Source organism: Leopardus geoffroyi, chromosome A3 (genome assembly GCF_018350155.1).
Source record: "Leopardus geoffroyi isolate Oge1 chromosome A3, O.geoffroyi_Oge1_pat1.0, whole genome shotgun sequence".
In the NCBI taxonomy this organism is placed as follows: Eukaryota; Metazoa; Chordata; class Mammalia; order Carnivora; family Felidae; genus Leopardus; species Leopardus geoffroyi.
In genome coordinates this window covers 24535727-24552693 of record NC_059336.1, presented here as the reverse complement: position 1 = coordinate 24552693, position 16967 = coordinate 24535727, and the positions used below count along the sequence as shown (strand labels likewise).

General features: G+C 47.8%; 1 protein-coding gene across 2 annotated transcripts in view; it reads right to left on the bottom strand.

Annotated features, from left to right (window-relative positions):
- Positions 1 to 16967, bottom strand: part of PIGU (phosphatidylinositol glycan anchor biosynthesis class U) — an 83540-nt gene that overhangs the window by 1861 nt on the left and 64712 nt on the right. For both annotated transcript variants that reach the window (XM_045443676.1, XM_045443677.1), the window contains one exon: positions 12553 to 12695. In XM_045443676.1, coding sequence (XP_045299632.1) covers positions 12553 to 12695 — 143 coding nt within the window. The remainder of the gene's footprint in view (positions 1 to 12552; positions 12696 to 16967) is intronic.

The following is a 16967-nucleotide window of genomic DNA, read 5'->3' as shown; positions in this document are numbered from 1 at the left end:
CAGCTTCATACTGTGGGCAGGAAGGAGAACACAGAGGGGCCTGCAGGAAAAGCTGAGGACCTACACCAGAGGAAACTGAGGCACAAAAGGTTCAATAGTTGGCCTGAGACTACACATGAGAGCTGGCCTAGTGGCCGTGACCCTGCAGCAAGGTGATATACCTGGGGCCCAGTCTGCCACAGGGCAGAGAACTAACAGCTGAGGGTATCCGTGGAGCTGACAGTCCAGGGAGCCCCCAAGGCTTTGCCCCACAGCTGCCCGTGCCGGGCAATTACCACAGCAAAGGCTGACCTCACATCCTGCAGCCCCTTTCTCACCTAGGCCCAAGGTGTCTGGTCTGGAGCTGTGGCTAAGCTGGGAGCCAGATGTGATGAGGATCAAATGCAAAGTCACAATTCACAATAAAACAAATGAACCAACTCCAGTGTCACACAAAATCAGCAGCACAAGGATTAGAAAGTCAAAATACAAGGTATTAGGTTGAACCATATGAAATGGCCATTTTGCAGATCAAAAATGGTTGCATATTGGAAAGTTCATATAGTTCAATTTAATATAAAATGGAAAAAAACAGAGTATGTATGTTATTTACAAGTAACAAAACAAATAACTAAGCCCTTAGGGAACCATTCTTTTTCCTTATAATCCTTAACATTGTAAATTATGTATATGTATTATATTGATTAAAGAAATAAATTAAAAGCAACCAGCTCATACATGACTGAATAAATAAATGAGAGAGAATTGCTTTTGGAACCGTTACAGAAGAATTCCAAATAACATACCTCACCCAGGAGGTGGAGCTTAGTTCTTCCTACTCCCCACCCTCTGCCCCCAAGGGTGGGCTAGGAGAGGTAACTTACTTCCAAAGAACACAGCAGGGAAAGAGAAAATAGTAATTCTATCCTGAAGAAGCCCCGCAAACACTGTCTTGAACAAATGAAGGGTAACATCATCATGAAATCAGGTGGCTAGCATGTACCGACTGAGCATTCCAAAAATCCAAATCCCCAACTTACGAAAAGAAAAGCGTAAGAAGTCCAAAATGGGGACACTCTATAAGATACTTGCCCAGTGCTCCTCAAGACTGTCCAGGTCATGAGAAATTAGGAAAGACTGAGAAAGCAGGCAGAGGACATGGGGGAGACAGGACACTTAAATGTAATGTAGTTCCCTGGCTTAGATCATGGGTGTGGAGCATATGGGAACTTTCTATATCTAAAGTTATTCTGGAATTTAAAAGTTTATTTTAAAAAAGCAATGTGTTATTATCTGCAGCTATATAAATGAATCTCAAAAATATTTTGCTGCTGGGGTACCTGGGTGGCTGAATCAGTTAAGTGTCCAACTCTTGATTTCAGCTCAGGTCATGATCTCACAGTTCATGGGACTGAGCCCCACATTGGGCTCTGAGCTGACAGCATGGAACCTGCTTAGGATTTTCTCTCTCCCTCTCTCTCTTTCCTTTCCCCACTCACACTTGTGTGTGCATGTTCTCTCTCAAAATAAATAAATTTAAAATTTTTGCTGAATGAAAGGCAGCTTCAGAAAGTGTACATGTTATGGGTATTGAGGAGGGCACCTTTTGGGATGAGCACTGGGTGTTGTATGGAAACCAATTTGACAATAAACTTCATATATTGAAAAAATAAAAAAAGTATATAAAAAAAGAAAAAAGAAAATGTACATGTTAAGATTTGTGTTTTTCACCTTATATAAATTTCATATAAGAAAAATGTAAGTAAGTATTGAGCTCTGGTTAATAATATACATGCTAAGATATTTAGCAGGCAATATAGTGATATCTATACTTTGTGGGTTTTTTTAAAATTTTATTTAAATCCAAATTAGTTAACATATAGTGTAATAATGATTAAAATAAGGGATTGAGGGATGGATAATTTGTGACCACAAAAGTATAGTAAAATGTTAACGGTAGAGTCTAGGTGGTAGGTATATGGGCGTTCAATGTTAAATCTTTCAACTTTGCTGTGTCTGTGAAAACTTTCATGATAAAGTGTAAGGGGAGGGTGGTATGGAGGGAAGAGTCCTGTGTGCCGGCTTGATCTGTCTGGAACCAAAGGTCAGTGTTCCTGATTGGGTGACCTGACCCTGGCCTATGGGGAAGGCATCTTGGGGACACCAGGCTGGCCTGGAGGCTTGGCTCTTTGAGACACCCCTAGCTAGTAACAGGCTGGCCAAGACAACCTCCCTCTTCTGACCTTGGGGCTTTCCATTTGGGCTAAGGAGCAGGGATTTCAGGCCCTGGCATTCAAGCAACACAGCACCTACAGATCCAGAGCCCCTCTGCCCAGTCTAGGTGGGGGAAGTTGGGCAAGGAGCAATGGAAAGAGCATGGACAAGTTAGTGGTTGTGTGACCCTATGTAAGTCACTTTCCCAAATCTAAGCTGCATTTTCCTCATCTGTAAAGTGAGTGATAAAACTAGTTTACTCACAATGGTGGCTCCCCCAGTCTTTGTCCCTGTGTGTTTTCAGAGACCTGAAGAACAGCCCATTCTTTATTTTTATTTATTTTTTATTTTAAGAAGACTCCATGCCCAATGTGGGGCTCGAACACATGACCCTGAGATCTAGGGTCACATGCTGTACTGACTGAGCTGGCCAGGCACCTGAGAAGCCCATTCTTTAAAGTGGCCCTTAAGAGCTGTAGCTGGACTCCTTAGCTTCTCTCTTGCCATCAACCAAGTCCTGCCAATCCCCTTCCTCAGACTTCCAACTCAGCCTCCTTTTATCCCTCCCACTGCCACCTCTTTCTAGAAGGCCTCCTGCATCCTCCTGGCCCCTGAGGGATCTCTCTCAGATTCTTAGTGTCTGTCTGTCTGTCTGTCTCTCTCCCTCACACACACACACACACACACACACACACACACACGAACAAACCCTTCACTTGTCTGCTCAGAAGCCCCCAGTGCCCCACTCTGCCCCGCACCACACCCACATGGCCAAGGAGCCCTGAACACAGCCTGGTCCTGAAAACACTTTGTGGCCACACCTCACTGCCTCAGCTGGAATGGCTCTTCCCACAAAGGGCTCCTGCTTATCCCTAGAGAGGAATCATCTGCATCTCCTGCCCCAGATTCTTCCCTAACCCCATGCTCAGTTATGTGATCCCTGGGATGAAGTCACTTCCTGTTGGCCTCCCAACCAGATGGGATGGCATCTGCTCCAGCTCTGTGACCCCAGACCCAGGAAAGGGCTGGCACTCTGGGAGTGCTTTGCTGGTCCCCTCCCCCTTGTGAGGGCTCAGTCAGACCACATTTCTCTCACTGGCAGCCATGACGGTTCCAGCACTATATTTTGGGCCACGATGAAGATTTAATGAGGTAGCTGATAAAAGGATGGCCAGTGACAGGGAGAGGCACTTCACAAGTGGAATAAAATGGTTAGAACATGCTCCATTACAGGGTGGGGAAGTGGAGAGACAGGGAAACCAACAACTTCTGGGTAGCTGCTCCGGACCAGGCTCTTTAATTAAAAAAAATCATTAGAGGGTTGGGGGATGGGCAAAATGGGTGAAGGGGAGTGGGAAGTACAGGCTTCCCATCATGGAATGAAAAGTCACAGGAATGAAAGGTACAGCACAGGGACCAGTCAATGGCACTGTAATAGCGCTGTATGGGGACAGATGGCAGTTACACTTCTAGGCACAGCATAAGTGAGCTGTCCAATCACTAGGCTGTACACCTGAAACCAATGTAACATTGTGTGTCAACTGGACTTGAATTTAAAAAAAGCACATCACTGAATTTTCACAACATTCCGGGGTAGGGTTTATAAGCCCCACTCAGAGATGAGCAAACTCCAAGCTCAAGGGTCTTGCCCAGGGTCACATGGGAGTAAGGGAAGCATTTGGGCTGCAATGCCAGTCCTGCCTGAGGCCCAAGCCCTACTTCTTCCCATCCTCCCCACAGCCCCTCCCAGTTAAGGATTCTGGGGAGCAAAAGGTCTGTACCTGGGTCCTGTTATGGGCCCATGCTGGCCCTTGGTCTACACTAACACCCCTGATGAGGCTGTGCTCCCAGGCCCCAGTCCTGACACTTAGCCAGGAAGAGAGTTTTTTGGGAAAAGGCAAAATAAGTATCAGAGACATCCGAGCCAGTGCAGGCTGTTACCTCGGTGCGTCTAGAAGCTGTGGGGCTCACAAAAGCAGCCTCGGCCAACACTGGCACCTAGGCTGCCACTTCCCAGAGAAGCAGCTGCTGTCACCCCAGGCATGTCGCAGCTCCCCAGGTCTACTGCTTGGGCTGGAGATGCTGACACTGGACAGCTAACCTGCACCTGCGGGAGCTCACGTGGTTGTTTCCATCAACAATCAAAGCACAGCATCCTCTGCCCACGCTGCCTGGGGTCCAGGAACGTGGGAGCCAGAGGGGCCGACGGCTGACTCGTGGAGCTGGACGGGGCTTTGGCGTGACCCAACCCAGGCCTGAGTGGACACATGTGGGAGATGATGGCGGAGAACCGAGCTCCACCCTCTATCTCTAAAGATGCAAAGTAACAGGAAAGTCACTATACCTCCGTCTTGGGGTCTGGAAGGCCACAGTGTAAGACCAAAGCCGGTATGATGGCAATTGTCATCCAGGTGGCTCTTTTCAATTCACAAAAGCTTTCCCCACCCAACTCTGTACTGAGTCCTCACAGCCACCCTTCTTGTAGGCAGAGAAACGGAGGCCGCTATCACCTCTCACCAGATTTAAACAGCCTCCCTGGGCTCCAGATTCCAGCTCACACCCCTCACCTCTCCCCCTCCTGGCATGGTGAGGTTTTCCAAGCAAAGATGGGATCACAGTTATCCTCAACCTAAAACCACAGACTCAGCCCAGTACTCAGCATGCTAGGGCTCCCACCCTCTGGCAGGGCACGCCAGCCCCGCAGAACTGCCTTCCACACTCCCTCACTCATGCTCTCTTCCTCCCAGGTCTCACCACCCAGAGCCAGGTTTGCATCTACCTGCCCCAGGGATGCCACGTACAGGCTGCCTCCCCACAGAAGCTTCCTTACCCGCCTCAGCTCTGAGCTCCCCAGCCTCTTTAACCCATCCACAGCACCACCCGGCTGCGCTGACCCTGACCGGTTCCTTTTCTTTCTCTCCCACAGACCTTGGGCTCCGAGGAGGCAGGGCTGTGTCTCATTCACACTCTGCTAGCAGAGTGCCTGGCACATAACAAATGCCCAATATATACAAATAAATTAATTAGGCCCAAGAACTTATGTGACTTGCCTAAGGCCAGCGAGCCATGACAGAGGGGCTGGGAGTCACCATCGAGGCTAGACCTCCAAACCCAGGCTTTCTGCTGGCCTTGCCCCCCTATATTTAGCTCAGGCTTTTCCTGTCACTCTGGCTGTAGGAGGAGAGAAGGCAGGGAAGGGCCTGTGAGAGCCACACTTGGGATGCTGAGCACAGAGTTTGAAGACAGGAGGGATGAAGGAATGAATGAAGACCTGGCAAAATGCCACCTGGAAGGAAAGCAAAGTAAACACACACACTGAGCTGGACGACAGCAAGGGCTCCAGCCTGGGCCACAGGCCCCTCGTGTCAGGAGGAAGACCTCTTCCCCCACCGCCCCACACACATACCCTGGATCTTACAGTCAGGACCACACACAAAGCACGGATTAAATCTGAAATGGGCCCTGTCTGTCCACAAATGGGGGCTATGCACCACCCAAACACTGATGATCTGCCCAACATGTCCCCAGACATTTATTTCCTCATTGTCCCATTCCCCAGAATGACACGCCAGACCAACTGAAAGGTAATTCCAGGAGACAGGACTGTGGTTTCATTTGTGCTGGAGCAAATAAGCCAGTCCTGAGCAGGACCCAACATGTCAGAGGGCTTGTGGCAGGACCCCAGGGCTCCAGGCTTCCTTGAAGACAGCAGAATGGCCAAGGCAGGGACAGCCTAGGATCTACAGGTTCTATACTACAAGGAGAAGGATCAGAGCCGGCAGCCCATGGTGAGGAGGCAGCAGTTCATGGATCTGCTGGGACACTCTCTGGACACTGGGGATCCATTTTGGACACAGACACAGAACAGGAGCGGGGCTTTCAGGGTCAGCCACGTGGGGTCTGGCTCTGACCCCCTAGGAATCCAGCAGGACCTGCCACAGGCCCAGCTTTGTCCTAAACAGATACTAGGACTGGGAGGTTAGGGTACACAGGATTATACGGGATCACTGGTCATAAAATGTGGTTTCGGATTCCAGCTCATTCCATTTATTTATCAATAAACAGTCACTGAATATTCCTGGTCCTGGTGATACACTTGTGAAGAAGACAGACCTGGAGCTGCCCTCATGGAACCTCCAGTGTAACAAGAGGACACGACAAATGAGCATAAATAAACACACCCCTCAGAGCTTGGGGACTTCCAGGCCTCCACTTGGTCATTTGTACTGGTGCCTCCCTCAAAAGGCAGTTATAAGGGGACTAAGTGTATTCCTTATTATACAAGAACAAAGAAAAACAGCTTAAGAAGCTATCAGGAGGGGAGCAGCTCCATCAACTGTGGTGAGGCACTTCCCTCTTATACAAACAAGAAAAGATCACCAAGATGTTTTATTGAAAGGAAAAAAGTCATACTTCATCATGTTGCCAATAATAAAACACACACACACAAATAAAGCTCTTCTCCAGGAGCACACAAGTACATGGGAACGTACAGGGAAAGGTCCAGAAGGCCACACAAGCACATGATCCAGAAGATTAAAGGGATCATACGGGCCTGGCTCCTAGTAGGCACTCTTTAAACATGAGCCACTATTAATTATAATTTTAGGGGGAGATTTCCTTATGTTTCCTGTTTTTAAGATGAATTAGGGTGAGTCGGATGTTTTATCTTACTCCTTTAAAAAAACTAAATTTAAACACGTTACTTTTTGTTTATATATAATCTTTGATGACTATTTTTCTTCTGCTGGTTGCTGACCTGCAGAAGAAAAGAGTTTTGTTTTTTTGTTTAAAAAAAAAAAAAAGGGAAGAAGTTTGTTTTGTCCGAATGTTTCCCTGGGAATTTGCTCTGGGTATCTGAATAGCAGGTCACTGGTGCTACTTCTCATGTTAACATATGATAATAGCAACAGGACCTACACATGCCCAAATCCAGGGAGGCTGGGTTGTCATCCCTGGTTTTAAGAACACTACAACCCAATAAGTCAGTCAGAGAAAGACAAATATCATAATTATGACTTCACTCATATGTGGAATTTAAGATACAAAACAGATGAACATAAGGGAAGGGAAGCAAAAATAATATAAAAACAGAGAGGGAGACAAATCCTAAGAGATTCTTAAATACAGAGAACAAACTGAGGGTTGCTGGCGGGGTGGGGGGGATAGGCTAAATGGGCGAGGGGGATTAAGGAGGGCACTTGTTGGGATAAGCACTGGGTGTTATATGTAAGTGATGAATCACTAAATTCTACTCCTGAGACCATTATTACACTATATATTAACTAACTTGGATTTAAATTTAAAAAATAGTAAGTTTAAAAAAATTTTAAAAATCAAAAAGTTTTCTGCCCATAAAAAAAAAGAACACTGCAAATCAAAGAAGTCAAGTTATTTGCTGAAGGTCACACAGTGAGGAAGTAGAAGAGGACCTCAACCAACCAATCTACCTCAATCTCTCCTCCTCCCCCACCTTTCTTACACATGTGCATGAACGTGCATGCACTCACACCCTATGGATGTTTTACTGTTGTCATTTCCTGGTTACTGACTCTGAGGCACAATTATAATTAACAAATGATCCATGCCACATGCTGAAAAATACTTAATGGCCCCAAGGGGAAAGGATGGAGCCTAAGTCACTGGTTTATCTGCCAGTGTAACTAAGAATTTACCAACACAGATTGTTGTATAACAAAGTGTGGCACTGACCAACTCAAACAGAACAGGACTTAAAATCTGTGGGTCAAGGTGGTCTCTGCATTCAGCAATGATGGACTGGGCTCCTGATGCCTGCTGAAAATCCAGCTCTTCCCAGGACAGCTTGATCAGTCTTGTCCAGGGAGGGGAGAGGGAGGACCAAGAACTCTAAGACATCATTCCAGCTAGAAGAGCTGAAAACAGCCAGCTGTGGGATTGAAGGTATGTCCCCAAATGCCATACATCTCAATGGCAGCACTGACTGTAGGTCAGATGGAAGTGGACCTGGCTTGAGCTGTGGAGGACATGTAGGGGCTTCATCAGCCACAGAGACCAGGTTCTGGCAGAAGCTGGAGAAGGGTTAAGGACAGAGCTGCTAGCCACTAACCTCTGCCAGAGGGGTGCCCTGGCCCCCAACCTGCCCACTTCCCAGACCTTTCACTCTCCAAGTGTAAAAGGCCCAGCTGCTACTCCTTGCTCCCCAGGGCATTCCCTGACCACTCACAACAGGAAAGGTTCCCTCTAGTTTCCTCCAGCGGTTACTCTCCCCACTTGGCCATTAATCACACAATGTTCTCCCTGGCTATCTTTGTTTCATTCATTCATTCAACAAGTGTTTGCTAAACACCTGCCCTCTGCCATACCCAAAGCTGCCTGCAGTGGGAAGGACAGGCAGATCTCTGCTGGCAAGAAGCTTACAAGCAGGTATGGTCCGGGAGGCAGAGAGAGAAGCAAGTAACATAAAGTTACAAACTGGGATAAGTGCTTGGAAGAAACAAACGGGGGGCTAAGAAGAGACAGTGAGGCAGGGGAACCTTGTGGAAGGTCTTTTTAAGGAGCAGATACTCAACAGTTTACTAAAATTCTAAATGTCTCATATTTGTCCTCTGTTGCTCCCAAACAGCCTGAAGGCAGGTGTGTATAACCCTCATGAGGGGCACTCTTCTACCTCAGTCAATCCTCCAGGACAGGGACAGGACTTGAGTGACTGCCTTGGTGAATAAGTGCCCCATGTGATATGTCCCTTTAGTGATCTGGCAGCAGCAGCCACAAAGCCCAAACAAAGCCAGCAGTCCCAGAAAACACTCGACCTGACAAAGTTGTCTGACTCAGAGCCACAGAGTCCAGACCCAAGGTGGCCGATGACAAAGGTGTGCCAATGTCTGCACAAACTGCCAGTTTATAAGCACTACAGACCACAGCTAAGAGCCAAGGAGGTTGGTATGACCTGTCTGAAGGGCAACATGGCAATATCTGCCAAAAATGCACAATGCACATGTCCTCTGACTCAGTAAATCCCACCACCTGGAGTTTATCTTAAGAAAATGGTATATGAGGGGCACCTGGGTGGGTCTGTTGGTTAAGCATCCGACTTTGGCTGAGGCCATGATCTCACGGTTCATGAGTTTGAGTCCCACATCGGGCTCTGTGGAGACAGTGCCGAGCCTGTTTGGGATTTTCGCTCATGCCTCTCTCTCTGCCCCTCCCCTGCTGGAGCTTTCTCACTCTCTCTCAAAATAAATAAATAAAAATCTTAGAAAAGAAAAAGAAAAAGAGGAGAGGAGAGGAAACGAGGAGAGGAGAGGAGAGGAAACGAGGAGAGGAGAGGAGAGGAAACGAGGAGAGGAGAGGAGAGGAAACGAGGAGAGGAGAGGAGAGGAGAGGAAACGAGGAGAGGAGAGGAGAGGAGAGGAAACGAGGAGAGGAGAGGAGAGGAGAGGAAACGAGGAGAGGAGAGGAGAGGAGAGGAAACGAGGAGAGGAGAGGAGAGGAGAGGAAACGAGGAGAGGAGAGGAGAGGAGAGGAAACGAGGAGAGGAGAGGAGAGGAGAGGAAACGAGGAGAGGAGAGGAGAGGAGAGGAAACGAGGAGAGGAGAGGAGAGGAGAGGAAACGAGGAGAGGAGAGGAAACGAGGAGAGGAGAGGAAACGAGGAGAGGAGAGGAAACGAGGAGAGGAGAGGAAACGAGGAGAGGAGAGGAGAGGAAACGAGGAGAGGAGAGGAAACGAGGAGAGGAGAGGAAACGAGGAGAGGAGAGGAAACGAGGAGAGGAGAGGAGAGGAAACGAGGAGAGGAGAGGAAACGAGGAGAGGAGAGGAAACGAGGAGAGGAGAGGAAACGAGGAGAGGAGAGGAAACGAGGAGAGGAGAGGAGAGGAAACGAGGAGAGGAGAGGAAACGAGGAGAGGAGAGGAAACGAGGAGAGGAGAGGAGAGGAAACGAGGAGAGGAGAGGAAACGAGGAGAGGAGAGGAAACGAGGAGAGGAGAGGAAACGAGGAGAGGAGAGGAAACGAGGAGAGGAGAGGAGAGGAAACGAGGAGAGGAGAGGAGAGGAAACGAGGAGAGGAGAGGAGAGGAAACGAGGAGAGGAGAGGAAACGAGGAAAAGAAAAAAAAAAAGAAAGAAAAAGAAAAAGAAAAAGAAAACACTATATGAGATTCAATGGAGGGATGCCCAAGGCATTTATAGCATCTATTCTGTTTATAGCAGAACCACCAGAAGCAACCTCAACGTCCATCAGTAGGGGCCTACCTAGTCAAATAAATCAAGCTCCTCCTACCCACAGGCTCTGAGAACCATAATCAAGAGGAGATCACCAAGTGAAAAACTGCAAGCCAACTAGCAGCACCTAGAGTAGGAGGCCATTTCTTTATATAAACAAGAAAGCTCTGTATGTGTGCATACGTACTGAGAGCTGTCTGTAAAAGCACAGAGAATGTCTGCAAAGATGCATCAAACTGATCCTGATCATGATATATGCCCGGGGGTGGGAAGACATGGACCTTTACTTTTTGTTCCATATGCTTCTATTTTGTTTGCTTTCTCATCCCAGCAGTGAATTCATGTATTACTTGTGTGACTAAAAGTACGTTTTAAAAAGAGATTAAAAGAAAAAGGTAAAAGACAATGCCAAGAGCTCAGCCTGAATTTTCTCCATAGCTCAGCCACTAGCACACTCCTTTCGTTCCCAACCCCGGCCCTATTTTCCAACAATTCACCTTAGAAGTCACCTGAGCACTTGCAAACACCTCCCATGCCATTTACAGAGACCCTCCCTCCTAATGGCAACCACAGGGGGAAAAAGCTGTTATCTGGCAAGTTCCACAAATACTTCATAATCACTGCAACTGTATTTCTGACCCACACCTGACACTTATGACCTGATGACAAGCTGTGGACTATTTCAGTGGAGATTGCCAAGCCCCACAGAGGCCCAGGGCAGGTCCAATGCCCTCACATGCCAGCCATCACTTTCAAAGGATAATTAAGGGATTTCAGCAAGACACAAGGGCCAGAACAACCTTTTGGATTTTCTCGAGGTGTTAAGTTGAATCCTGCAGATTTCTGTCGGCACAAGACACAGGAGGTGCCGAGCATCTACCATGAACAGCCTGTGTGCGACAGGCCGAGCAGACCCTCCGGCACAGTCCCACCCGGGCTACAGGGCCCTCTGTCTCTCTTCCTGCTGTTCACAAACCAAGATAAATAGCTGGGCTGGACGTTAATTGTCCAGAAATGTCCGTGCAGGAAATACCAGACCCATCGCTCACTGCAAAAGCCCAAACTCCTCCCTCCTTCTTTCCCAGCAGCTAACCTTGGAGGGAAGGATCTCCTCCGGGGACTCTTCACTGGCATCATTAGTCTCTCCAGCTAGCCTGGCTTCCCATCCAGCCCATAACGCACAGGAAATGCCTGGCTGCACCAACAGCCATTGAAATGGTAAATGGTACAACTGATTCTCATAAGACCGCACAAGGAGGACAGAGCTGACCTAAGGGAACTTCAGAAAAGTTTGCTAGACCACCTGCAACAGAGTCTCTGAGAAAGCTTATTAAAAATACAAACTCCTGACGCTGTTTTCCACATCTATTGACTCAACATTCTTGGGAGTAGGGTCAGAGAATGTTTTGTGTTTGTTTTTTTAACAATCAAAGCCATGTAATTGTGACAGTCATAACGTAACCATAGGATTTAAAACACTAACAGGGAATCTGCATTCTTAACAACCACCCTCTCGCTCTGAGAACCACTGCTCTATGGCACCAAGGGAGGGGCTTCCCCTGGGTCAGGGGGAGATCAGAGTTCCTAGCTGATACCTCTGACCCCTACAGCCTCCTCACCCACTATTCCCAGCCCCACCATCTGTGCTCCAGACTTACCCAACAGCTAGACCGAACTATTTTCTCATCTTGCTGCCTTTGCCCCTGCTCTCCCAGAGTCTGAAAAGTCTCTCCTCCTCCTGCCTCTGCCCTCCGCCCACCACACACACTGCACTCAGTACAGTGACACACAGCCCAGGCACTGTTATAGAAAGAGGGTGGCCTCAGAAATGGAGCCTTCCCTGAATTTGGTTCTTGGCTCCTCCGATGACCTTGGGCAAGAGATAACCTGTGTGAGGCTCCGTTACTATTTGTAAACTAGTGATAACACTATCTCACAGACTTGCTGTGAGAATCAATGGGGTGATAGCTCAGCATGGTGCCCAGTAAATGCTGGCTGAATTCACCTTTCTTTTGCTCTCTTTAATCCTCTCTACTGGACCATGAGCTACTTCAGGCAAACTGTCCCCTCACTCACACCCAAACCCCTAGTTTGCAGAACCCAGGGCCTCTGCTGAATGTCTGAGGCTACAAAATGAATCCCCGTGCAGTGCTCTTACCTGCCCAACGTTGAAGGTCAATGTGATGGCATAAAAGAAATTAGAGTTGGCACTTCCTGCGTAAATCCAGAGGTGCCACAGGACAGGGAAGAGTAGGGAGCAGACGATAATGATGCAGGCGAGGACAAAGATGTTTCTCAGGACTGCAAAGACAGACACTCACAGTTAACCAAATGCTGATTCTCCTTGGAACCCTTTCTTATGGGCATGGCTCCACAGGACGAAGAAGCCCAGGGAGAGCCTGGGTAGCTCAAAGGCAGAAACCCTCCCCCAGATTCAGAGACTCTGGGGTGCCAAGAGGCAAGCCTCAAACCCTTGAGTCAATGGCTCCCCATGCCCAAAGCTGGTGTGAAGTCCTACGTTTGGACTCTGCACCTCCCACTGTGGGCCTGGCTAGTTACAGGTGGCAATGCTGTGAATGCCTCTGGACACCACAAAGGGGGCGTTTTAGCAAGACAATGCCCTCTGCCCCACAATCTAGGGGTGTCCAAGGGTAATTTCTCCCATCCCCAAGCAGGGTGCTGTCTGTCCACATGGGATCATGGACAGGAAGGGCAGTGTGAACCTATGGAGATTAGAGCCCCACGGTGAGTCTCTGTGGTGCCACAGCCCTGGGTCTTAGGAAATGCTTTCTATTTTCCTTAACTCACGTCTTAGGTTGTCTGCCTTGCTCTTCAAATGTCCTTCACTCTTCCTTGGAGGATTTGAAGAGCTCTTCTGACACCCTCCCTCTAACATCACCGCCCCACACTCCCAGAAGGATTGAAGAATCCCACCAGGGAGAGGCTCTCCCCAAAGCCCCAGGGAGGACCTGCTACACACGGTGGTATGGGCAGGCAGGCAGGCAGGCAGAGTGCAGCTGGAGGTAAGGAGCAGGACAGTGCAGCCCAAACTTAGCCTCAGAAAGACAAAGACCTTGGTTAAAATCCCTGCTCTGCCAGCAAGTTTCTCTGTCTCAGCTTTCCTATCTCTAAAACAGGGCTAGAATAGGGTCTACTTCATAGGAGGGTTACATGAATTAAACAAGATATGTGAAAAACCCGGCACAGATATGTTACTATTTTCTAAGGCTGCTGTAACAAATCACCACAAACTTGGTGGTTTAAACAATACAGCTTATATTACAGTTCTGGGTCTCACGGGCTAAAATCAAGGTACCTGCGTGCCCGCTGGAAACTCTAGGGCAGAAGCCATCCGTTTGCCTTTGCAGCGAGGCAGCGGCCTGAGTTCACCTCACAACCCCCTTCCTACTCCACCCAGCAACGCCAAATAAGTCCTTGCTACCCTGCATTACTCAGACCTCCTCTTTTGCTTCCCTCTTCCACTTTTTTTTTTTTTTTTTAGAAAAATAGACTTTAGTTTTTAGAGCAGCTTCAGGTTCACAGCAAAACCATATGGAAGAGATTTCCCTCCTCCAGCTCTTCCACTTTCTAAGGGCCCTTGCAGATTACACTGGGCTCACCTGGATAATCCAGGCTAATTTCCCCATCTGAAAAGCCTTAACTTTAAGTCCTTTTGCCACATAAAGTAATATATTCACAGGTTCTGGGGATTGTGTGGACATCTTTGTGGGAGGGAGCATTTTCTGCCTATCACACTGTGCTCCTCCTACCTTTTAACTCAATTAGGGGTATGTGACAGTAGGATTATGTGCTATTTTTATTTCTTTCTTTACACTTTATTGTATTTTAAAGAAAGTAATAAGTATTACTTAAAATAAACTAATTAAGAGAGCACCTTTAAAAAAAACAACTTACCACTGGGTCTGGGTCCCAGCAGGCACTTAATGAACAGAAGTTCCCTTCCCCTCTCTGATCCTGACCTTTAGGAAATCCCTTCCTCCAAATCAGAGTCTGGGGAGACTTAAGAGATGGGAGCCTCTCAAACATTGAGGTCGTTTGTCCTGGCTGTACGGACACTTGGTAGAACTGCTATACCAGGGTTTCATGCATCAGAAGGGGGACTGGATTACACATGTGATTCTCAATTCTGGCTGCAAAATAAAATCACCGGGGGAGCCCTACCTGGACTAAGTATATCAGAGTGTCTCGGGGTGGGGCCTAGATATCTGTATTAGTTTGTAACTGCTTCTCTGGTGAGTCCAATATGCAGCCAGCACTTCCAACCAAAGGATGACAGCTGCAGACCCCTGGCAAATAAGACATCCAGACCAGTCTGCGACAGATTTCACTAGTCTGTGTCACAGTCACAATAATCAGAACAAGGTAGTTCAGAGTTCTTGTTAAAGGCGAATGTTTTGAATTTAAGATTCATGAGAAGTGACAGGTGTCTCTTTGTTCCTGATTGTTGTTAAAAAGTCCTTTCTCAGGGTACTTGGGTGGCTCAGTCCGTTAAGCATCTGACTTTGGATTTCGGCTCAGGTCATGATTTCATGGTTCGTGAGATCAAGCCTGGAGCCTGTTTGAGATTCTCTCTCTCTCTCTCTCTCTCTCTCTCTCTCCCCCTTCCCCACTCTCACTCTATGTCTCTCTCTCTCAAAATAAATAAACATTTTTTTAAAAAGTCCTTTTATGGGGGCACCTGGGTGGCTCAGTTAGGCGTCCGACTTCGGCTCAGGTCATGATCTCATGTTCTGTGAGTTCGATCCCCGCATCGGGCTCTGTGCTGACAGCTCAGAACCTGGAGCCTACTTTGGATTCTGTGTCTCCCTCTCTCTCTGCCTCTCCCCCACTCATGCTCTTTCTCATTCTTAAAAAATAAATAAACATTAAAAATTTTTTTTTGAAAAGTCCTTTATGAAATGGTGATGAATGGCTGGCAGTTGACTGTTTTAATGTTGTCAGCAAAATAAGTTGGCAACTCTGTCACCAGAGTTTAAAAAAAACGTTAGTGGTCTGTGAACTCCCATACTTTGGAAACACTGGCACAGAGAGCTTGTGGGGTCCTTTTTTCCTGACCTGAAAGTTCCATGATTCTGGGTTTTCAAAGCTGGGAGGGTAAAGCCCTGATTCAAGCCTTCCCGAGACTGTAGGGAAAGCCTCCTCCTTGCTCCCAGAACAAGAAGTCTGGGAAAGGGTTATGTGCACGGAGAATTACTATTATTAAACAATGTTACAACCTCAAGAAAGGAGAACAAACCTTTGCCATTCCTCCACTCCCACATCACTATTTACATTTCTCAATGGTTCTTTCTGATCCCCTGGGCTGAAAAAAATCTATGCTATTCCTAAAACAAATCCTGTGGCCTGAGAGCCCAGGTAGGCCTTTGTTCCCTGCCTCTAGCCACTCTGGATTTCAGACAGGGTGACAAGAAGGTAACAAAGTGCACAGAGACTGGGAAGGCTCCCATGAGGCTCCTGGCTGCAATTACAAACAGCTGCAAAGATACATTCCCATGTGCCTGGAGGAACTGTCACCAGCATCCAGTTGGCTTCTGGCCTGTGGTGACCTTTGCAAGAACCGGGAGCTGCTACTCACTCTTGCTGGCTGACAGGCCAGAGGATTAAAGCTATACGCCAGAACACACAGAGCTGGGACCTGGGGCACAGGACAGCTTGTTCCAGGCACCAGGTGTCAGAGATGACCAGGACTTAATGAGACGAAAGGCTCACCCTTCCTTAGACTTACTGGGTCAAATGGAATCAGATTCCCTACTACACCCACGGTGGCTTATCCAGTCTCTGCCTCGGTTGCTGACAAGCTGAAACTTCAGGCAAGTCACCTTCCCTCTCTGAGCCTCAGTCACTCAGAAATAAAATTCCACTTGAAGAATCCAGTCCAACTGGCAAGAGTGCGGGGGAGGGGGGGGGGGACTGGGAGCTTCAAAGGTGCTTATTATGTTATTATTCTCTTTAATTTGTCTGGTTTTTTAATCCATACTCTCTTATATTTATCCAATAGTTAATAAAAACAAAACACACACACACACACACACACACACACACACACACATACATACAAATACAGCCTTTGGTAACTGGATCTTTCAGCTGGACCACTGTAGGCTAGCACCAGCTCTGCCAGCAGGCTGTTCCCTAACACCACAATTGTGTGTCTGTATGACTCATCCTGATCCCAAGCACCACAGAGTCCCAGCGTCTGGGGCCTATACTTGGGGCAGGGCCGACATACCTCGTCTCCTCCCCACTGGCCAGGACAGGAAAACAAAAAGGTGAATGTGTGAGCAGGCATGTTAGCACTGGCAACTAATGTTTAAACTGAATTCTTAGCCACAGTACAAGTCTGAGTACCTTCACCCTAGACTCACAGACTTCTCAGTCTCCACTCATGGGTCCAAAGGACTAGGCTGGAGATGCTCTTGGCTGAATGTAATGACTCACAGCTGTCATGACCCAAACAGATACCCTGAGCATGAATATTCTCTGCCACAGTTGCTGGACACTGGGGGCAGGGGGCTGTGGGGGGGCGGGGGTGGTGGCAGAGGGCAGCCCACA